This window comes from Ailuropoda melanoleuca, chromosome X, assembly GCF_002007445.2.
Source record: "Ailuropoda melanoleuca isolate Jingjing chromosome X, ASM200744v2, whole genome shotgun sequence".
Taxonomy (NCBI): domain Eukaryota; kingdom Metazoa; phylum Chordata; class Mammalia; order Carnivora; family Ursidae; genus Ailuropoda; species Ailuropoda melanoleuca.
Window position 1 is genome coordinate 45,066,271 of NC_048238.1, and position 22,674 is coordinate 45,088,944.

Below are 22,674 nucleotides of genomic sequence, written 5' to 3' on the forward strand. Positions count from 1 at the left end.
TTGTGCTTGTTACCTTTTTCTGGAACCATCTTCTTCTGGCCTTCTCTCTCCTCCTTATGAGAACAATTTAAATGTTACATCCTCAAAAGTGTTTTTCCTGACCACCATATTAAAAACTGTTCCTCCCTCCCCTGTTACCCTACTTGAATGCAAGCTTTGTGAAAGCAGAGCCTTGTTAGCTCAGAGCTTAGTGTAGTGCCTAGCACATACTCAGCACTCAATCAATATTTGGTGAATGAGTGAGTGAACGAATGAATGAATGAATGAATGAGGCACTGAGGATTTAACTGCAATGTACTTCATTTTTTAAAGTATTTTATTTATTTACTTGAGAGAGAGAGACAGAGACAGAGATAGGGAGAGAGAGAACAAGCTGGGAAGAGAGGGAAAAGCAGGCTCCTTGCTGAGCTGGAAGCCCAATGCAGGGCTCGAGCCCACCTGAGCTGAAGGCAGATGCTTAACTGACTGAGCCACCCAGGTGCCCCAGTGCAATGTACTTCAATGTGAGGACTGAGATTGGCATGAAAGACAAAATACACCGGATAATTAAGGGGATATTTTTATTCAGCCTATTGTAATAGAGACCACGCACTAATGAGAAATGTCTTAAAGGAAAGAGAGGGAGACTGAAATTTCATGGGGGCAAGTAGACAAGGGTGGACAGTTTAGGAGTCTTACAGGGTGATTGGGAAGAATAGGGACAGGTCTTATCTGAGTCACTGAGGAAAGGGGGAGCTGAGTCTTATCTCAGAATATGTGGAAGCAGGGAAGTCCTTGGTAGTTAGCCCTTTCTCAGAGCACAAAGTGTGGAGGAGTTTTGGACCATGGCTGTTTTTCAGGAACACAAGGCTCAAATAAGTTACAACATTTTCACTGGTTATCTCAATTTTAGTACAGGACCTTGATCTGAAGATTTCAATCTGTGGAATCAATTTGGGGGTCTAGCCTAGGCCCTCACTTTGAGGGCCTATATTTGGGTTCAATCTGAACAGCCTGAGTGGACCACCTAGCGCTATCATTGGAGGTGATTTTGAGTCAGCCTGGGGGACTTGGCCTGGGACCTCAGTTTGGCAGATCAGCTTCAGGGAGATTTATCTGGGAATTCTACTCTGGAGAACTCAGTTTGGAGGCTCCAATTAGGGGATTCTGTCTACTAGGCACAGTGAAGGGGCTTACTCTGGATGTAATGGGCTGGTGCTCCATCCAGTGGTTCATTCTAAGGTTGGTAAGGAGTTTCATTTTGGGGAGCTCAGAGCGTGGCCTTAGTATGGGGATCTGAAACTTTGTTCTGCAGACTGTTTCTTGTACACAATCTGGGAAACTTCTTCAGGGAGCTCAGGCAAAATATATGTTCTCAGAGACATCATTTTGCAGGGTTTGGTCTAGAAACTGAACCACTTACCTTATGGTTGCCTGTCTAAGGACTAAGGCACTGCTAGCTTCGTACTGGGGATCAGTCTCTCCCCTATCGGTCAGTCAGGAGCTCTGTCTGGATCACTCACTGTTAGGTGCTCATCAGGATTTGGGCTTAGAATGCTGAGTCATTGTAGATCAGACTTCATTCCAACAAAGGGAGCTCAGCTGGCATCAGATGCAATTGCATGTAACAGAGAACCAACGAATACTGATGGTTCAAACAAGATAGAAGCCTTTATTTCTCTCATGTAAAAGCAGTCCGAAGGAACTGCCTCACTCTTCCATTTAAATCTTATTGGCCAAAGCTTAGATCATGTGTTCATCAGTTGCAAGGGGTACTGGGAAATGTAGCCTTTTAGCCGGACTTATGTCCACCCAGCTAAAAATATGGGTTCCGTTCCAAAGGAGAAAAGGGAAAATGTAAGTTGGAATGTGAAGCTAGCAGCCTTGCTGCACTGATGTCTTAGCCTGGGATTCTCAGTCTGAACCTCTGATTCTGTGTTTTTGAGTACTCATTCTGGGGGTATAAATTTTGAGTCCATTTTTAGTACTCATTCTGGGGGTATGAATTTAGGGTCTGAGAGATTGGAAGTTCATTCTGGGGAATCAGTTTCATGATCACAGTTGGGGGACCTTGGTCTAGAAGCTTACTTTAAAGGATTCAGTTCTATTTCTGAGTCTGCGGACAGTCTGGTAGAATCAGTCTACAGATTCCCATTCTTGGTCTTCCATTTACAGGAAGTTCAGTCTGGGGGTGCTCAGACTAGGGGATCATTCTAGTATTTCAATATGAGAGTTCAGTCTGGGAGCCTGATTTTTGATGTTCTACATTTGGGCTTAGTCCAGGGTAAGTCTGAGCCTCTGAATTGCCAGTCAGGTGCTTCATTCTGAGCCTTGGGTTTGTGAGCCCAGCTTTTGGAGGCTCAATCTAAGAGAGCTAGCTCAATTTGGGGGACAGCCTTTACTCATCACTTTTGGGATTCAGTGTGGGGTCCTCAGTCTGAATTGTCAAGGACCCCCTCTCTCTGCATGTCTGGCTGGAGATCCATTCTTGGCATATGTCTTAGAAGCTCTAACATTGGGAGCTCAGTCTGGGGGCTTGGTGTGGGAGCTTCCTCAGGGAAGTCAGTTAAATGGATAATCCAGGAACTCATTCTGGGGCACTTAGACTGGGGGTTCAGTCTTGGAAGCTAATTCTGCAAACATAAACCTAAACTTTTGAGAGTGGGGGTTCAATCTGGCAGCCTCTGGAGTCCACCTGTTCCCTCTTCCATACAAGTCTGAGGACTCAAACTGGGATACTAGTTTGAGGCTGAGACCTTGTTAGCTCATCTGGGAACACGGTGGCTCCGGGTCTCTATCTGTAGGCTCATTCTAAAAATGGAAGCTTAGTCTGGAGCAATTAACCACATAGTCTCATGCCCAGGAGCTTGTGCTAGTCTTGAGAAGCAAACAGTAAGGTGGGATTAAGTGAGCAAGATTTTATCATTTACCATGACAGAAAATGGGGTAGGTGCCATGGAAGGCTGAGAGAGTCATCAGAACACAACGTAGTCTGACCCAAATAAGGAGAGAAGGGGGAAAGGTTGAATGGAAGTGTTTTAGACTGCTGTGTAGTGCAAGGAAGGTTTGGCAGGGCTGTCTGAGATTCCTGAACCAGTCTTCAGATTATCTTTGCCATACTCAGGATAGGAGTAGCTTGTGGGAAGCATGGTCATTGCAGAAATGTAGGGATGGATTTCAGAAGAAAGCAGCTGGGGCACTTGATCACTTATGGTCCCTGAAGTCTAAAAAGTCTATGAGAGGGGCGCCTGGGTGGCTCGGTTGGTTGGGCATCTGCCTTCAGCTCAGGTCACGATCCCGGGGTCATGGGGTCAAGCCCCGAGTTGGGCTCTGTGCTCAGCGGGGAGTCTCCTTCTCCCCCTCCCTTTGCCCCTCCCCCTACTTGTTCTCTCTCTCTCTCTCAAATAAATAAATAGAATCTTTAAAAAAAAGAATTTTAAAAATTTAAAAAATTAAAAGTCTATGAGATGCTTTCTCATGGCTACCATTGGATACATACTGGTGGTTCTCTCTGGGGATTCCCTAGTCTAAGGCTCATTCTGGGCACATCATTTGGGGCTCAGACACTAGGTTTTCATTCTGGAGGAACTTGTTTCAGAACATGGGCTCACTTTAGATGTATCTGTGGCCTCGGCATGTGAGGTGTCCTTCTGGGAACTCAGCCTTGAACCACTTCCAGGATATCATCCCTATCTTCCTTCAAGAAGCTAAATTTAGGGTCTCAATCCCATGCCTCTGTCTAGAAGTTCATTATGGGGACATGACTTTGAGAGCTTAAACATTGACAGTTCACTCTTTTTTTTTTTTAAGATTTTTTATTTATTTATTTGACAGAGATAGAGACAGCCAGCGAGAGAGGGAACACAAGCAGGGGGAGTGGGAGAGGAAGAAGCAGGCTCATAGCAGAGGAGCCTGATGTGGGGCTCGATCCCATAACGCCGGGATCACGCCCTGAGCCGAAGGCAGACGCTTAACCGCTGTGCCACCCAGGCGCCCCGACAGTTCACTCCTGAAACACCCGAGGATTCAATATGGAAGCCTGATTTTTGAAATGAAATTAAACACCACCACCAACAACAAATCACTGAAGTCCAATGATTTAATCAATCGTGTCTTTGTAATGAAGCCTCCATGAAAACCCTGTCAGAGAGCTTCTGGGTTGATGATCACAGGAAGCTTCACAGAGAGCATGGAAGCTCCCTACTCCTTCCCAAATACCTTGCACTATGCATCTCTTCCATCTGGCTGTTCCTGAGTTATATCCTTTTTTTAAAAATTTTTTATTATGTTATGTTAGTCACCATACGGTACATCATTAGTTTTTGACGTCGTGTTCCATGATTCATTGTTTGCGTATAACACCCAGTGCTCCATGCAATACACGCCCTCCTTAATACCCATCACGAGGCTAGCCCATCCCCCCACCCTCTCCCCTCTGAAGCCCTGGGTTATATCCTTTTATAATAAACCAGTAATCTAAACTTTAGTTTGTTTGTTTGTTTGTTTATTATGTATTTATTTATCTATCTATCTATACCCAATGTGGGGCTCCAACTCATGACCCCAAGATCAAGAGTCACATGCTCTTCTGACTGAGCCAGCCAGGTGTCCCTAAACTGATGCTCTAGTAAGTAAAATGTTTCTCTGAGTTCTGTGAGCCACTCTAGCAAATTAATTGAACCTGAGGAGGGGGCTGTTGTGCCCTCCCATATATAGCCCTTTGGTCAGAAGCACAGGTGATAACCTGCACTTGTGTTTGGCATGTGATGTGTGTGTGGGGGAGGGGGTGGCAGTTTTGTAAGACTGAACATTTAACCTGTGGGATCAGAGGCTATCTCCAGGTAGGCAGTATCAGAAGTGAGTTGAATTGGAGGACACACAGCTGATGTCTGAGAATTACTTGGTGGTGTGGGAAAAACCTCCACAACACACTGGAGCTGGTGACCAGAATCTTACCTATTATCTCCATGTACATTTGAGGCTTACACCCTGGAAACTTCATGGAGAGGTGATTAATCTCAGTATCTTTGTTTGGCTTCTTTGAACTCAATTTAAGTTGTTGAGTCTGTTGGAATGAGTCTCAGTAGCTCTGTAGGAGTTTATGCCTCCTGAAGTTATCAGTCTGGGAATGCTCATGGTTATCATTACATACCATGTTGTTTTCTGCCTCTATCTCTTTGTATATACATTGTTTCTTCAGCATGAAAGTCTCTCTCTCTCTCTCTCTCTCTCTCAGTAACACACCCCACCACCTGGCAAAATTCCACTCAAACTTTTAAGAATCAGCTAAAAAATCATCTCTGAGAGCCTGCCACAAGCCCTGAGGCTGGGTCAGGGGCCCCCTCTGCTGGACTCTCATGAACCCCTGTGCTCCCTTCTCTAACATTGCACAGAGATGGATTTATTATAGAACTCGTAAAGCTTAAGCCTCAGCACCCCGTACTTACACAGGCCACTATTGAGCGCTGTCAATTTGAAGAGCGTTTAAGATTTGTCACTGCAAGAGAACAGTTAAAATACTCCGAAATTTTACTCACACATAAAAGAAACTAGATAGAGGTTTCCCCAAATTTGATGATGATCTTAAAATTTACCTGGCAAATTGTGATGTTGAAACTTTTCTAAACTACCAACAAATTTTTTATCAAGTGAATGACATTGAATTCAATTGATTTCTTTGCATTCTCACTAGAAAATGTTATTATAAAATAACTGTCATATTTATTTAGAAGAGGGTATCAAGGAGCTTGTAGCCAAAAAAAATTAGTGGAGAGGTGAGTCAAACAATTGACAAAAATATTTTGTTTTTTGGGGGGGTTTGAGAATGTTTATGGTATTTGTCAGTTTTTAAAAAATTTTGTAATTTGTAACATTTGTGATTTCTTTTATAAATCTAAAGCAATACTTTCATACCTAATTTGTACTATTCCTCTTAAAGACAGTTTCCAAAATTGTATCTGCTTCAGGCCCTTTAACACCTAGATTCACCCAGAGCACCGATCATTCTCTAGGGTCCTTGGCCAATCTTTCATGACAGACTGTAATCTCCTTAGGCATTTGATCAAACCCCATGCATGACCCAGCAGCATTCAACACAGCCCAGGCACAGAAGTGTCAGTACTGTTTGTTAACATGGTCTAGTCCAAAGTTTGTGACCCTTGCTGTGAGAGGGAATCACCTATGCTATTTTTCTAAAAACAGCTTTATTGAGATATTCTTTATATGCCATAAATTTCACACATTTAAAGTGTAAAATTCAATGGTTTTTAGTGTATTTACAGTGTTGTGCAACTGTATTAGTTTGCTAGGGCTGCCATAACAAAATACCGCAGACTGGTGGCTTTAACAACAAAAATTTCTTTTCTTGAAATTCTAGAATTCCGAGATCAAGGTGTCAGCAGGTTTGGTTTCTTTTGAGGCCTTTCTCTTTGGCTTGCAGATGTCTACCTTCTGTGTTCACATAGTCAGTCCTCTGTGCATCTTGTATCTCCTCTATGCCCTAATCTCCTTTTCTTACAAGGACACCAATCATATTGAATTAGTGTGTACCTCTAAGGCCTCATTTTACCTTATTTACCTCTTTAGAGGCTCTGTCTCCAAATACAGTCACATTCTGAGGTGTTAGGGGTTAGTTCTTCAACATGAATGGAGGAGATGACCCACAACTCAGCCCCCAACAGCAACCATCACACATCAAATTTTAGAACATCTTCATCTCCCCCCAAAGAAACCCCATTTCCTCCCTCCCCAAGGCCTGGGCAACCATTAACCTATTCTCTATCTCTGTAGATATGCCTATTCTGTACATTTCATATTAAATGATATCATACAATATGTAGTCTTTTTTGACTAGTTGGTAGTGACGTCACCTCTTTCATTCCTGATTTCAGTAATTTGAGTCTTCTCTTTTTTTTAGTTCACCTAGCTAAAAATTTGTCAATTTTGTTGATCTTTTCAAATAACCAACTTTTGTTTCACTGATTTTCTCTATTGGTTTTGTTTTCTATGCCATGTGTTTTCTGTCCAATCTTTATTATTTCCTTCCTTCTGATTGCTTTGGGATTACTTGTTCTTCTTTTTCCAGTTTCCTAAGGTGAAAACTGGGTTATTGAGATCTTTCTTCTTTTTTAATATGTGTGTTTATAGCTATGAAATTCCCTTTAAGCATTTTTTAAGCTACATTTCATAAATTTTGGTGTGCTGTGCTTTCATTTTCATTCATTTCAATTTGTTTTCCAGTTTCCCTCATGATTTTTTTCTTTGACCGATTTGTTATTTAGAAGTGTGTTAATTTCCACATATTCGTGAATTTCACAAATTTGTTATTGATTTCTAATTTCACTCCATTGTGGTGGGAGAACAAACTTTGTATGATTTCAATCCCTTTAAGTCTACTGAGGCCTGCTTTATGACTTAGCAGACTTAGCATATGGTCTGTCGTGGAGAATGTTCCGTATGCACTTCAGAAAAATGTATATTCTGTTGTTGCTGTTGGGTGCAGTGTTCTATGGTTGTTAGGCTGCTTTTTTTTTTTTTTAACTTAGATTTTAAGGCTATGCTCCCTGAGGTTGATTCCTCTGTCCCAAGGCCTGGAATCCGTATCTTTATTAAGTTCCCCACGTCTTTCAAGAACCCATGGCCCCGCGCGATCTCCACTCTTGGCTTCCTTTGGCTTGCTACATAGGAGTAACTGTGGTGATGTCATCTATTGCTCTGACAGACTTTTCTATTGCTCTAGTCTTACTGCCGGGTCAGCGCAAAGGCTCATCTGCGTTCTCAGGTTCGGCTTTCGTCTCATTCGGCCTGGGCCGTACTGCGCAGCGATTGGGCCTCCTGGGCATCACGTGGCTGAGGCCGGATGATGGCCGGAGCTGGGGAAGATTCCCGGGCGCTGTTTGGGGCTGGCGTTCGCGCGGCGCTGGAGGCCTGGCCGGCCTTGCAGGTGAGTGGGGCCATGGCTAGTTATCCTAGCTTAGGGTCTGGGGCAGAACCAGAGTTGGCTGGACCACGCGTCTGAGGCTCCACCGGGCCGCATAAGCAGCCAACCCTACACCACGCCAGGCCGGCTTCCAGGCTGACGTGGTGGGCTTGGGCCTGTGTTGCAGATCGCTGTGGAGAATGGCTTCGGAGGCGTGCACAGCCGGGAGAAGGCCGAATGGCTGGGGGGTGCAATAGAGGAGTACTTCTTCCGCAATGGTGAGTGAATGGAGCCGCTGCGACCTGTCTGTGGGGGCGTGGGGAGGAGGAGGCGGGTCCTGGAGAGCACGCACTTCCTCTTGAACAGTTGTGGGATGGGACCTAACTAAGATCGAGGTGGAATGAATACAGGCTTTGGGAGTCAGAATCTTGAGTTAGATGCCTTACAGACTGTGCCATTGACCTGGGGTATCACACTAGACAAGTTATTTTACCTGAGACTCTGTTTCCTAATTCCTAAAATGGATATTAAAGTACCTACCTTGGCACTGTCCGATAAAAATACAACGCAAATCACGTCATGTCATTTAAAGTTTTCTAGCAGCCGCTTCAACAAAGTAAAAAGAAACAGATGAAATTAATGTTACCGAGCTCAGTATATCCAAAATATTTCAACAGGTAATCAGTATAAAAGATTACTAATGAGATATTTTACATCCCTTTTTAGTATTAAGTTTTCAAAATCCGGTGGGTATTTTACAGTTTTAGCCCGTTCTCAGTTTGGCCTAGTCACATTTTGCGTGCTCAGTAACCACATTTGGTTATTTGGACAGTGAAGATCTACACCTTTGATGTGTCTTGAAGGTCATGTAGGGACCCAGTAGAGGGTCTTTTGCATATAAGATTTTTACAAAATTCTTTATTCAGGTTTTTAGTCTTGGAGATGACGTTAGGCAGAGTTTTCTCAAAGAAGTTTACCATCTAGTGATGGGTCCATTTAAGTAAGTAGGCATTTACACTCAGGGTGATAGATGTTGTAATAAGGAGGAGCTCAGGGTGCTTGGGTAGCCTGAGACTGAGGAGGAGGTTTCTTTTGGAGGTTGTTGAGGGAGGTAGTGATTGGATTGAGTCTTAAGGGATGAAAAGGAGTTAACTAGGTGGGGGAGACAGAGAGCAACACACAAGTAAGTTCTGTGGTATGAGAAGATTATGTGTTATATTTGGAAAGTGGCAGGGAGCTGAGTATTGGAGTAAGGGTGTGTGTGTGCTTGTGGGTGTAAGGAGGGTAGGAGTAGTTGAGAATGAAGCTGAGGGGTGGGGAGACCCTGGGAAGAGATTAAGACGTGGAAGACCTTACATGCCTTTGGTTTTGTCTGTTAGGCCAGCATTTGCCAAAATACATGCTATGGAAGACTAGTTCTGTTAGATGTACAGTGAAGAAAAAGCTTCTCCAGTCAAATTATATAAGAAAAGCTCTTTTCTTCAGCTCCTCCTTAGGAGTCACAATAATCTTTAACATAATAAAATCTTGGATAAAGATAAGAACCACAAAAAAGCCTGGTTTACTTTGTTTCCTGCTAGCTTTCTATGGATAGCTTTCTTTAAAAACCAGCAGGACAACTATTTCTGAAAAGCAGGATATGAAACACTGCTGTAGGTGATAAAAATTCGTGGGCCCCCCTTTCTAAGGTGAATAATAGGATGGGATTTGCTGACTAGAAAGTTCAGAAAATAATCAGTATGGAGCATGGACTGGAGAGGGAAAGACTGATGAGGAGGTTATTTCTGTCTAGAAAATAATGAGGCCAGAACTAGGGCAGTGGCAGTAGCAATGGAAAAGAAGGGGTGGATTAGGGCCTTGGAGATTGTTTGGCTGTGAAGAGGGAAGGAAAAGGAGGCAGGTTTCTGGTTTGAGTCCCTGGGTGGATTAGGTGCCTTTCCTGAATAGAGGAACCCTGGAGGAGGAGAAGTAGGTTTGAAGGATAAGGTGATGAGTTTGGCTTTAGATATGGAGGGCCTGAGGCATCTGTGAAACAGGTAGAGTGTAGTCTGGGTTGGAGACAGCTTTGGGGGATATTAGATGAGAGTGGTAGGGAAAGTCAAGTGAATGAGCTCTCCCAGAGGGAAGGGAGAGTGAGGAGTTTTGTAGAAGACCCTCTTCAGTAATTCTCTAATTCAGAAAAAGTAGAGCATGGGCCCAGAAGGTAACTGAAGCGAGGAGAGGGATTAGCCAAAATTTCACACAGTAGGATGTTGATGTCAAGGCTATGATGATTTCATCATTGGAAGTACTTAACATCCATTTTTTTCTTACCTATCCTATTCAGTGGAGCCACAGTTGTGAAGGGTTTCTACATTTCAAAAACTTTAGCCCTTGAGCGATGGAAATTAACACGGGTTATGGGTCTCTCCTATGCTAGACATTATTTAGGGGCCTCCTCATAACAGACCTTCAAGAAGGCCGCTATTAGCCCCTCTTTGTAGATGAGAAAACAGAGGCGCAGAGATAACCTGCTCAAGGTCACAGAGAGGAGGCTAGTTAAAATAGGTCAGATGAAAGGGTGAGTGTGGTTGGGATGCTGTGGGAATGAGAGGGTTTGGTAGGACGCAGGAGATTGGAAATTAGGTATTTATATTTAGTGTTTGGTTGGTTTTTATTTTTTTATATTTATTTATCTATCTATCTATCTATCTATCTATCTATCTATCTATCTATCTATCTATCTGAAAGAGAACAAGCAGGGGGAGTGGGAAAGGGAGAATCAGGCTCCCATCTGAGCGGGGAGCCTGATGCAGAACTCGATCCCAGGACCCTGGGATCATGACCCGAGCTGAAGGCAGACGCTTAACTGACTGAGCCACCCAGGTGCCCCTGGTTGGTTTTTAAAAATTACGTAAAAACCTGGAGTACAGAGCACTTCAGTAAATAAAAGGCTCACTGTTTGGGCCTTTACCCACCAATCGATGTGGACCCACCAAGTAGGTATTGAATGGTAGTGGACAGGAGTGATTCAGTTGGCTGGTCTTTGCTTTCCTACGCAGCTGACTTGGAGCTAGATGAGGTGGAGGACTTCCTCGGGGAGCTCATGACGAATGAATTCGATACAGTTGTGGAGGATGGGAGTCTGCCCCAGGTGAGCATATCATGGACATAACTGCCATTTCCCTGCCCACAGTCTTTCTTCGCCCTGTCTGTTTTTAGGCCAAGACTCTTGGGTCAAACCATTCTTTTCTTGAGTCCTGCACAAGAACCTTCTGTGACTCCCTTTTGCCTAAAGGAAAAAGTCTACTCTTCCCAGGTCTTTCCAAACTCTGCCTCTTCTCTTTTATTTCTCTCCGTACAACATTGTCAACCGGATCCGTTCTTTACCCCCATCCCAAGGGCAGATCAGGCCAGGTACATTTCCACCCTTACTCTGGTTAACATTTCTCCCCACCAGTTCCTGCTGGGATTGCCTTCCCTTTTACCTCTTCTGTCTTTCAAACCAAGTTCTAGTGCCTTCCTTACTAGGAAGCCCTCCTTCCATACTTTAGGCTCTTACCTGAGTCCTTCATATATGGTTCCTTCATTAGTGAACTCCTTGGGGAAGAAAGAGCCCCATTCTCTTCTGGAAGATTCCAAACCCCTCCCTACTCTTGCTGCAGTCACATGCTGGTTGTATTGTAGGTTCTCTAGAAAATCCAGGCTGGTTGAATGTTTTCTTGGTAGGTGAGCCAGCAGCTACAGACCATGTTCTACCACTTCCAGAGGGGTGATGGGGCTGCTCTGAAGGAGATGGCCTCCCACATCACCCAAAGAAAGTGCAGGGTCAGAGCCACTGCAGTTACAACAGCCAGAGAAACGGATGAAGATGATGCGGACAGCGTGGAGGAGATGGAGGTGAAGGGGGTGCTCCTTGGGTGGGGAGATGCAGATTTCTTCAGTTTTCTGGGAAATCAGCTACTTTCATAGGGAAATGATGGGGGGGGCGTATATCACCCTGAATGGGCAGGAAACTTTCCTAAGGTCACACAGCCAATCCTGGCAAAGCTGGGAAGAGAGCCTGGGTCTCCAGTGGCCACAGCCTGGAGGTGTTGTATTTAGCTCTCTCCTGTATTTCTCCTCCAGGTCACAGCTACGAGTGATGGGGCAACTACAGATGGGGTTTGCCCCCAGCCTGAATCCTTTTGTCCAGACTCCCAGACTATTAAAGAAGAGGATATAGTGGAGGATGGCTGGACCATTGTCCGGAGAAAGAAATAAGTGGGGCTGGAATGGTTTGGGTCCTTGCTTGCTAGTTGTTTTTGAGACTTGTCTGTAGGGGGTTTGGGGAGGGTGGTGGACTCCTGGACTGGTTGCCCTATCTCTACCCTCCTCCTGTTCCCCTGTCGAGTTTCCTCCAGGGGAAGAAGAGCCCTAGGGTCCTGGCTCTCAAGGTAGTGTGACCTGGTTCACCACACTCCCTTGGGCCTTAAGTTACTATCTGCATGATGAGGCCTGGTTCCCAGAACATTGCCTCTCAGGTGCAGTCAGTGTGAAGAGGGAGGGATGAGCAGGTGAGGGTGTGACTGGAGGAGAAGCTAAACACTGGTTGACAGTGGCCAGTTGGATCTGTGAAAGGAGAGGACCAGCAAGAACCAGTAGCCCTGCTGGGTCAGGAATGGTGAGATGAACTTGCAAACCAGAAGCGAGATAAGTTGAAGATGTGAACAAAAATAGCTGTGGTACCTCTCCTTCTCCCCCTGCCCATACACACACATAGCAGCTGTGTACCCCTGCCCAGAAATTGGAACCTCCCAGGAAGACTCCCTTTCTGCAGCATAGCCTTCAGCCCTGGGTTCCTTCAGGAAGTCTAAGACTTTGGCTAGGTGGTGAGCTTGGGCTTTGTTTTCCGTCTCCTCCAACCTCTTTCCGTACGTACACTTATCCAAATCCAGGGATGAGGCTTAAAACCTCAGGAAATAGTACCTTCTTGTTACTAATCTGCGACTTGACCCATGAAGAGCCTTGGAATCAGCCTTTTAGGAGCTGGGCTTCAGAGGTCAGCAAGGGAGCAGTTTCTGGGTCCACCCTAGCAGCTTGTTACATTGAACAAACAGATGGACAGATGGAACACAGCAGTACTCTGAAAGTTTCCATAAGCCCGAAATAAACTGTATTTTTCTTTAAAAAAACAAAACAAAGAGTATCCATTGTCCTTCCCCCATTCCCCTGTCCTGCCCTGTGGCCCTGCCATGGGTCTGGACGATAAAATACTGGGTAGCCTTGGGGCCGGGTCGAAGCTGTAAGCCATGGGAGAGGCAGGAGGGATATGGTCAGCACCCCATGTAACGTGTGTAAAGACACTGGCTGAGGGGGTAGGGGTGGGCCAGGGCCATGGGGTCAGTGGCAGAGCTGGCACTTGAATCCAGATCTCCTGCCTCCAGTGCTTTGGGGGGAACTGGGTGGAGGCAGGATCTGTAGGGTGTTAAGGGGATGGGGGACAAAACGGCCTAATTCAAGGGTGTCTAGCAACAGCTCCCACCCTCCCTGGGGACAGGGATTTTAAAAAAAATTAACATCACCGTAGGAATTTTTTTTTAAAGCCCATGTTTTGTGAAAAGATGAATTAAAAAACCCAAGACCCAGCACTGGGGATTGAAAGTGCCCATGATGGGAGTTCAAGTATTGACCAAGCTGGGAGGGAGGGGGCTGGGGCCCCCAATTGGACATGGGCAGCTAGAGTGTGGGGCAGGGGGCCCCAGTTCCTCCCAAACCCTCTAGGTCTTGTCTCGGGTCTGGGGGGCTTCGGAGGGTTCAGCTGTGGCTCCTGAAGCTGCCACTGGTGCCTCCTCCAGCTCCCTGTCCTCAGACAGTGTGGGCCCTGGGCAGAATGTGTCCCCACGGCCTGCCCGACCAAGCACTGCCATCCAGCGCCGCTGCAGCTCCTCTGTCTCGGGGCTGAAGTACCAGCTCAGGTGGCTCTGGGTGATCTTGAAGACGTGCCTTCTGTCAGGCCGCTCCCCAGCCTCAGGAGGCCCCACCTCAAAGCCAATGAGGGGCAAGCTGCGCTGGGCTTTCACATCCTAGGGAACAGGACAGAGCTGGGGTCACCTTGAGGCTGGGCTTCTCACTAGTTTTGCATCTCCCGAACCCTTCTTTTTCTTCCCCTTCTCAGGAACTTTCCATGGCTCCACTGATAGCAACAGGAAAAAGTTGACACTGAGGCTAGCATGCAGGCTGGTTCAAATACCTGTGTACTCCCGCAACCAAAACCAGTTGGGCTAGTCTGTCTAGCATATACCAAATAATGTTTGCGGGCCTTTGTCTTGGCTGTAGCCTCCATTTATGTGTTCGTCCCCGCTCCAAACTGGACCTAGCAGTGCCTAACCTCCACTCTGGCTTCCTCCAGGAAACTAGCTATGCCAGCTCATCCCGCTTTTCTGTACACATGTTGGCCCATGATCACTCCTTGTCTCTGGTTGGTCTTTGTCTAGGGGTTCTGATTTCCCCTTAGCCTTACCCAATCCCCCAAGGCCAAGGAGAGGTCAAGGACTGAAGGGGAAGAGGAACAGCTTGGTTTTGCCAGGTAGCTGAAAGGGCCTGAAGGAATAGGATGCACACCTGAGGGGCTCCATAGATGTACAGCACCAAGGGTTCGTTCTCAGGGACCACGAACCATGCCTTGTGCCAGCCTTTGCCACCTTTCTCCATGTAGTGTAGGAAGCTGCAGATGACGCTGTTCTCCGCAGCCACTGAGGCCTGTTTCTGTGGCCAGAGACATAGGGGACATCAGTGTTGATAGAAGGCCTGGCCTGGCTACTCTTGGCTTTGACACCCCCTCAGCACAGGGATTGATAAAGCGGAAGCTCAGATGGCAGGAGGGATTTGTCCAGTAGTACCCCCCACCCCCAGTGAGTGAGAATCGAGACTGCCATGGCTGCTGCCTCCTAAGAGTTGGTGGGAGGGGTGTCTTAGCAGGGGTACGTAGATGCCAGGCAGGCATTCTTTCTTCCATCAGTTCATTTATTCCTCAAGTCACTTATGCCTTTATACCTCCCGTGTTGGTCATCTTTCATCATACATCCATGCCTTAACGTTTAGCAAGAGGCAACCTAGCATTGTAGTGAAGAGGACTGGGTAGCTGGGTAAGGCAGTCTGGCTCAGAATCCCAGCTCGAGATGGAAATGTATTGACTTGGAAGGAGAATATACAGGTCTGTTGTAAGGATTAAATGAGTTAATGTATGCAAAATGCTCAGAATAGTGCCTGGCACAGAGTAAGCATTCTTTTTCCAAAAAGATTTATTTATTTTAGAGAGAGCGCGAGCGCGCGCACGTGCACATAAGCGGGAGTTAGGGGCAGAGGAAGAGGGTGAGAGAAGGAATCCTCAAGCAAACTCCCTGCATGAGGAGCTCACCGTGGGGCTTGATCTCAGGACCCTGAGATCATGACCTGAGCCGAAATCAAGAGCCGACAGCTTAACTGACTGAGCCACCCAGGCACCCCCAGAGTAAGCATTCTCTAAGTGTTAAATAAAATAAATACCTCAATTTGGTTAAAAAACAAAACCAAAAATGTGTGTATGTGCGTGCTACAGCACAACTCTTAGTAGTCATAATCTAGTGAGTAGAAGGAATACGGCGTTTTTATTATTTTTGTTTATAGAGTCTAATTTTCTTCAGTGCACATATCCTCCTTTGTAATAAGAAAAGATAATTTGTTAATTAAAAAAACATCCTAGCTCTGCCACTTGCTGGCTGTGTGATTTGGGCAAATAACTCCCTGGGCCTCAGTTTCCTCATTTGTAACCCAGGGATAGTAACAGTATGGATAGATTAGTTACTGTGAGGATTAAATGTCTAAAGCACTTAAATAAAAATTCGTCTTTCATTCACTCTTGCACTCATTTTACTCACTCCGAGCCTGGGTCACTTGCTCAGTGGATGCACATGGCACCCTAGCATTTCAGAGATGCCCAGGCATCAGTCACACTGGGTGGGTGGCTGGGGCCCATGTGGTCAGCATAGGAGTGTTAGTCGGGGACCTGGCTCTTACCTCCAGGATAGACCTCCGGCGCTGGGGTGTATGCTGGCTGCAGGCTGGGCTGCTCCCAGGTACCCCATGCAAGGCCACGTAGCAGTCCGTGCACACACGGTTGGAGCGGTTGTTGTCATAGATGAGGCGGGCCCGGAACTCGGAGCACTTCCCACAAACCACCTGGTTTGGCAAGTGGGCAAAAACAGCCTAGTTCCTGCAGGTCTTTCCCTTCAGTGTCCCAACTCCCACAGTGGACTCATGGCCTCCCCCCCTTGGAGGGTAAACCACTCAGAAGTGGGCCTTTGGGCTGCCAGCCTGTCCCCTCCCTAGCTCTGCCCCTGCCTGCCAAAACTCACATGCCCGCAGGCCTTGCAGTGGTGCCTGCGTTTGGTGATGGAATTGAAGGGCTCCTGGCAGCGCATGCACATGGTGACTTCCTTTTCTCGGATGGGTGTAGGTGCCCGCTTCCCAAGATCCACGTTCTGGAGAGAGGGCCAGGTCCCAGGTCAGAGATGGCTACTCCCCAGCCCAGTCCAGCCAGCCCCTGCCCTCTGTCCCAAGGCTTGGATCATCATTGGGAGGCAGCAGATACATTCAGAAGACCTGCCTTTGAGTCCTTGCTCTGTCCCTACCTCACTGTGCTACTGAAGACCAGTCATTTTTATTTTCTGGGCCTCAGTTTCCCCCATGATTTCTCTGTGGCCATACCAAAAGAAGACTGTAACTTCTGAGGTCATGCACTGGCTCTCTGGTCTTTACTCTCCAGGAAGGGGCAAGGATCATTTCAAGGTAAAGTGGGGACTTGGAAGCCTGGAAGGGGTCCCAGTACAGGGGGAGAAGGTGAGGACTCTTACTGGAGAGTTAGGGGGTGTGTCTTCATCTTCCCTGTTTGTTGAGTTCAACAGTTTGAAGGTCTCCAGCGTCTGTTCATGCTTCAGGAGAGTGGAGTTGATGGCCTATAAAGGAGGTTGTAAGAAATAAGAGGTCAGATCACCTCACAACCCACCCACTTCCACCCTCACCTCACCTTCCTATGCCCTAGCCCGGCGTCGGAAAAGTTGGCTTCTAGGCCAAACTCTACCCCTTGCTAGCCATATGATCTTGAGCAAGCCCAATCCCAAATCCAATTCTCAGTTCTTAAATTTGTGAAATGGGGGAGAGGATCAGTGGTTGAAAAACCTCAGAAGGTCTTCCCGGCCACTATCTGGGCTTAAGGTTTTATAGGATTTAACTCACTGGGGTTACACCCTCAGTGGAGCCAGCTTTCTAAGGGAAGAATTTTTGAGTTTCTGTTTAACCTGTGGACCTCAGTTTGCTTCTCTGTCAAACGGGGATGGTAAAGTTTGTTGGAAAGCAGGTGTCCGGGCCCATTCCGGTCTGATACGAGTTTTAGGGGAGAGTCCACCAACCCCAAGGAGACCTGTTAATACTCCTCCAGTCCCCTACCACAAAGCCTTCTTGGATGTTACCTGGACCCAGTCTTTCTTCTCCTCCTCAGTCCTTGGGGAGAGGCAGGGAAAGAAAAATGTTGGGTTAGGCAGGCCAACCAAAAGCAACTGGAGTGGTGAAGAGTAAGTATGTTGGAGTCAGACAGACCAGGGTTTTGACCCTCTGGTCCTTAACTTACTGTGTGACCTTAGGCAAATCATGTAGCCTGTCTGAGTTTATTTATTCAACAGTTACTAATACTTTCCAGACCCTGTGCTAGGAACTTGGGGCTTAGAGAGGACCCTACCCTCAAGGAGCTCATGGTCTAGGAGGGGAGATAGGGACAATACAGGGGGATCAGCACTGTGACAGAGTGAAAATAGGGCTGAGAAGCCCAGAAGAGGAGACCTGCCCCAGCCTGGAATTTGGGTGGGGCTGGTAAGGTTTCTTCAAGGCGGTGCTGGGCCTCAGGTAGAGGGCTATGGGTGAGGTGTATGTAAAAGTATGGAACATACAAGAAACCATAAATAGTTCCCTGTTGTTGGAATGGCAAATTTGAGAAAGGGGGGCAGCTTGTTTTTCTTTAGTCCATTTTCTTCTCCATTTTACATGGAGAGAATAATCAGTCTGGTTGTTCTGAGCAGTAACTGAAGTGATATGTAAAGTGCCCAGCACAATCCTTGGTCCACTGGCTGCTCAATCAGTGCGAGTTACCTCTTCCTTTTGCCTTCCTTTCCCACCTCTCCTGTCTGCCCTGTAGTCTCCAAGGCCTCTATGCTGGTACAGTGCCGTAAACTGCTTACTAGGAATAGGACCCAGTTTCTTGGCTAACTCCTGCTTGGCCTCTTCTAATCCCCTTCCACATCTACACACCAGACATCAAAAGTATTTTTCTAATATGAAAATCTGACTACATCCTTAGAACCACTTCATGAAAAATTAATAGGAGTTAGTATTTAGCTACAAGCATGTCCATTGCAATGCTATTTATTATGAAAAATTGGAAGCAGCCTAAGTGTTCAACAACAGGGGATCAGATTAAAAAAAAGAAATGATGGTACATCATTACTGTCAGACAGCATAAATGGTATAGGAAACTCTTCATGATAAGTGAAAACATATATAAAATACACATAGCATTCCATTTTTGTTTAAAAACGTGACATGAGTGTTTATATTTGTCAAAACTTACTGATGGTACACACTTAGACCTGTGCATTTCATTGTGTGAAAATTTGGCCTCAAGAAAAGGAGAGGACATTGAACAAATACTGAACTCTCGGTAACAATATGCACACCAAAGTCTTTAGGGATGAGGTGTAGTAATGTCCGTAACTTCGTTTGACATGCATGTTAACAAACCAGATGGATTGGTGGATGGGTAAAAGGATAGATTTGTGATAAAGTAAATGTAGCACAATGCTAACGCTTGTAGAATCTGTATGGTGGGTTACAATTGTTCACTATATAATTCTTTAAACTTTTCTGTAATTTGGAATATTTTCATAATAAAATGTAGAAAGAAAATGTGGGGCGCCTGGGTGGCACAGCGGTTAAGCGTCTGCCTTCAGCTCAGGGCGTGATCCCGGCGTTATGGGATCGAGCCCCACATCGGGCTCCTCCGCTATGAGCCTGCTTCTTCCTCTCCCACTCCCCCTGCTTGTGTTCCCTCTCTCGCTGGCTGTCTCTATCTCTGTCAAATAAATAAATAAAATTAAAAAAAAAAGAAAACGTGTGTGTGTGTGTGTGTGTGTGTGTGTGTATACACACATACGTGCAATTAGAGGAAAGGCCTGGGGTGAAGTATCATGTCTTTAATTTATTTAAAAATGGGTCAGCCAAAGATATATATACGGCAAGATGTCAATAGTTGTTGACTCCTAAGTCAGTGGTTCTACACCCTGGTGTACACATTGAAACCAATGTAGCCTTTAAAACTCCTCATGTTCAGGGGCGCCTGGGTAGCACAGCGGTTAAGCGTCTGCCTTCGGCTCAGGGCATGATCCCGGCGTTGTGGGATCGAGCCCCACATCAGGCTCTTCCGCTATGAGCCTGCTTCTTCCTCTCCTGCTCCCCCTGCTTGTGTTCCCTCTCTTGCTGGCTGTCTCTATCTCTGTCAAATAAATAAATAAAATTAAAAAAAAAAAACTCCTCATGTTCAGGCTATACCCCAGACAAATTCAATCAGTCTTTGGGGGTGGGTTTCAGACATCGGTATTTTTTAAAGATTTTATTTTTAAATAATCTCTACACCCAACGTGAGGCTCGAATCTCTAACCGTGCTCTACTGACTGAGCCAGCCAGGTGCCCCTCAGACATCAGTATTTTTTAAAAGCTCCCCAGCTGATTCCTGTGTCGCCAAGGTAGAGCACCAGTTGTCTAAATGTAGGTATATGGGTGTTTGTTGTATTTCTACTTTTCTGGATATTTGAAATTTTTCATTACAAAATTTTTTTAAAGGGCAGTCCAAGCAATTCCAAAGCAAACCCTCCATGCCTTTCATCTGCCACAAGGAGGAAACCCTACACTGCTTAGTGCTCCTTTCTGGCTCCATTGCCTCTCAGCAGCCCCCTCCCTTCCATCCTCCCAGCAGAAGACCTGAGTCATGTAACTTGTCACTCAGGTTCTGCTGAGCCCTCTCCTGGATGTGCCCAATGTTGGCTTTGTTCTTGCTTCCTGGCCGAAGGCCTCTGGGGATGCTCTCTCAGTCTCCCAGAGCTTCAAAGGTAACCCCCATCTCTCATCCTCCAGGAGGACACCCTCTAGCCCTATTCATCTCTCTTTCCTGCCTCCATGCCATCCCAGCAATGAGGGTTCTGACTCTCATTTCTCACTTCCTCGCAGCCTGACAGAAACAGATCATCTACCCATATGCATCCATTCCCTGGCCCTGGCCCTGACCATGATTCCCTACCACTTGGCCCTCAGAACGCAGCATGAGCTCTATTTCCAGCTCTGCTCCTTTCTAGCTATGGGATCTTGGGCAAGGTACGTAACTCTTCTGTGCCTCAGTTTACTCATCTGTGAAATGGGGTTGATGGTAACAGTACCTACTTAAAGGGTTGTTTTAAGGACTCAGCTAGTCAGTTTAAACTTAAATTGTCTAAGTTAAAATTAACTTAAAACAGTGCCTAACATAAGAGTAAGTCTTCACTAAATGCGAGCTATTATAATCATCCAAGTAGAGGATGGATATGAAATCCCCTTTGTTAAATGGCTAGACATTATTTTTAAATGTTATAATTTTTTAAAGTTTTGTTATAAAAAATTTCAAGCATACAAAAAAGCAGAGAGGATAGCACAAATTCATTACATGTATGCCTACTATATAGATGCAAATTTTAAAAATACTTTGCTATATTCACTTCATATATATGTGTATATTCACATATCATTACATATGTATGTATATATGTGTGTGTATATGTATCTATGTATTTTTTTGTCATTTAAAAATAAATTACAGGGGCGCCTGGGTGGCACAGCGGTTAAGCGTCTGCCTTCGGCTCAGGGCGTGATCCCAGCGTTATGGGATCGAGCCCCACATCAGGCTCCTCTGCTAGGAGCCTGCTTCTTCCTCTCTCACTCCCCCTGCTTGTGTTCCCTCTCTTGCTGGCTGTCTCTATCTCTGTCAAATAAATAAATAAAATCTTTAAAAAAAAATAAAAAAATAAAAATAAATTACAGATATCATGATACTAAATCTTCAGGATGCATCATGAAAAAACAAGGCCATTGTTTTTTCTCCTATATAACCATTATACCATTATCACACCTGAAAAAGTTAGCAATAATTACCCAACAGCTATTGTTCAGTTCATATTTACATTTTCCCTTTTGTCTTGCAAATGTTATTTTAGGGTTTTGCTCAATTTAGGCTCCTCTCATGGACCAGGCATTGCATTTGGTTGTTACTTCTCTTAAGTCTCTGAATCTACAATAAACTGTGTTGTTGTTATTCCTGTTTGGATTAATATCTCATTCTTCCCTCTCCTCTAACAAAACCCACCAGAAGAGCAAGCCTACATCTTTGGGAAAAGGTGTCCGTCTTTTCTCTGGAAGGATCTCTTCCTTGGGGAGGTAGCCTGGCACTAGGCCTACAATGCCTCATATCTGAAGGGAAAGAGGGGGCTGGAGGGAAGGTATAGGTAAGGGCAAGTACCTAGCCTGGAGCTCCAGGGAGCGCTGCTTTCCTGACACCAGGAAGGTCCGAGGCAGATTGAGGTTGGAGCTTTCCTTCAGCTGAATGGAGGGAGAAAGAGGCTTTGTGAGGACTACTAAGCTCCACGGGGCCCTCACCCTCTGCACACATGCACACAAAGACTTGGGGTCAAAGAACAACTTTATTCCTCCCAGCACCAAGGCCCCACTCCAGGTCCCCATCTCCCACCTCCTGGTGCTCACCTCCATGCCATCTACATCAATGCGTGCCCGCACGCTAAACTTCTGGCCAAGGAGCCGCAGCCTGGGCACGCAGTAAAGGAGGCGGTCGTTGAACTAGGAAGGAAAAGTTTGGGGATGTATGTGTGGAGGACCCAGGAGAGGTGTGGACCAGCTCCCTATCCTTATAGGACTCCTGAATCTTTACTGCTGGGGAATCAAGGCAATAGATAGAGAAAGCACAGCCCAGATTGGGTACAAGGGTCACAAGGAAAGAGCCTAGGCATTGGAGTCGCTGCCTAGTTGGGTGACCTTGGGCAAGTCACTTCTAAGTCTTGTTACATCTCCTCTGAGGTAGAGAAAAAAAAAATTGTAGTGTAGGTAGTGAAAATACAATGAATTAATAGAGGAAAGTATGGCTAGCAGGAGGTATAGTCTTGAGTGAGTTCCAAGCCAATGTGTGCAACCCCACACCTGGCACTTACTAGTATGAGGTATCGGTCTTGAGTGGTCCCATTCTTTGCTGACAGCTTAAGGATATGGCCTTCTTTTATGAGCTCTTTGGTGGGGCTGACAATGTCTTCCTCACCTCCTAGCAGCTCATATACCTTCAGCAGCTTGTGCATTCGCTCCTGGCAGGAGACAGTAAGCAGAAGGCAGGGTTGGGGTGCTGGCTTCCCCTGACATGTCCACAAGTCACAAGCCCCCCAGGACAAAGACACCACAGGTGGGTGGCCAAGGAAGGGCAGGGGCTAGAAGGGCCACTCACCATTTTGCGGATGGCAGCATTAGAGTGCTCTGCTGCTGTGGCTATCAGCTCCAGAGACTCTGTGGGCAGAGTGGGAGGTCAAGTGGGGGACTAGCAGAGAAGAGGCTCTTGGGGGCTTCTTTGCTCCCTGATACCTCCTCCTGGCCTGACTACACCCTCCCCATCCCAGAAAGCACCAGCCTCAAAGATGTCCATAGCAACA

The 22,674-nt window shown here is 46.0% G+C and overlaps 2 protein-coding genes across 4 annotated transcripts in view; one reads left to right on the forward strand and one right to left on the reverse strand.

Annotated features, from left to right (window-relative positions):
• The first annotated feature begins 7,769 nt into the window (after nucleotides 1–7,769).
• Nucleotides 7,770–13,055, forward strand: TSR2 (TSR2 ribosome maturation factor). The gene is made up of 5 exons (XM_002929669.4): nucleotides 7,770–7,921; nucleotides 8,085–8,175; nucleotides 10,939–11,030; nucleotides 11,606–11,776; nucleotides 12,005–13,055. The coding sequence occupies exons 1-5, from the start codon at nucleotides 7,838–7,840 to the stop codon at nucleotides 12,137–12,139; spliced, it is 573 nt and encodes a 190-aa protein (XP_002929715.2). The 5' UTR covers nucleotides 7,770–7,837; the 3' UTR covers nucleotides 12,140–13,055.
• Nucleotides 13,056–13,448: 393 nt separating this feature from the next.
• FGD1 (FYVE, RhoGEF and PH domain containing 1) overlaps nucleotides 13,449–22,674 on the reverse strand; it is a 41,488-nt gene continuing 32,262 nt past the window's right edge. For 2 of the 3 annotated variants that reach the window (XM_034649001.1, XM_034649003.1), the window contains exons 9-18: nucleotides 22,473–22,531; nucleotides 22,189–22,335; nucleotides 21,728–21,820; nucleotides 21,486–21,565; nucleotides 17,365–17,395; nucleotides 16,750–16,851; nucleotides 16,252–16,377; nucleotides 15,914–16,075; nucleotides 14,480–14,623; nucleotides 13,449–13,941 (exon numbers count right to left, since the gene is read on the reverse strand). In XM_034649001.1, coding sequence (XP_034504892.1) covers nucleotides 13,636–13,941; nucleotides 14,480–14,623; nucleotides 15,914–16,075; nucleotides 16,252–16,377; nucleotides 16,750–16,851; nucleotides 17,365–17,395; nucleotides 21,486–21,565; nucleotides 21,728–21,820; nucleotides 22,189–22,335; nucleotides 22,473–22,531 — 1,250 coding nt within the window. In that variant the 3' untranslated portion in view covers nucleotides 13,449–13,635. The remainder of the gene's footprint in view (nucleotides 13,942–14,479; nucleotides 14,624–15,913; nucleotides 16,076–16,251; nucleotides 16,378–16,749; nucleotides 16,852–17,364; nucleotides 17,396–21,485; nucleotides 21,566–21,727; nucleotides 21,821–22,188; nucleotides 22,336–22,472; nucleotides 22,532–22,674) is intronic. The other variant, XM_034649002.1, reaches the window with a different exon arrangement.

Excerpts from the sequence above, each read along its gene's own strand:
- TSR2 (XM_002929669.4), top strand. The coding sequence starts at position 7,838 with ATGATGGCCGGAGCTGGGGAAGATTCCCGGGCGCTGTTTGGGGCTGGC. Across the intron at positions 7,922-8,084 it reads AGGCCTGGCCGGCCTTGCAG|ATCGCTGTGGAGAATGGCTT; the intron begins GTGAGTGGGGCC and ends CCTGTGTTGCAG. Across the intron at positions 11,777-12,004 it reads ACAGCGTGGAGGAGATGGAG|GTCACAGCTACGAGTGATGG; the intron begins GTGAAGGGGGTG and ends TTTCTCCTCCAG.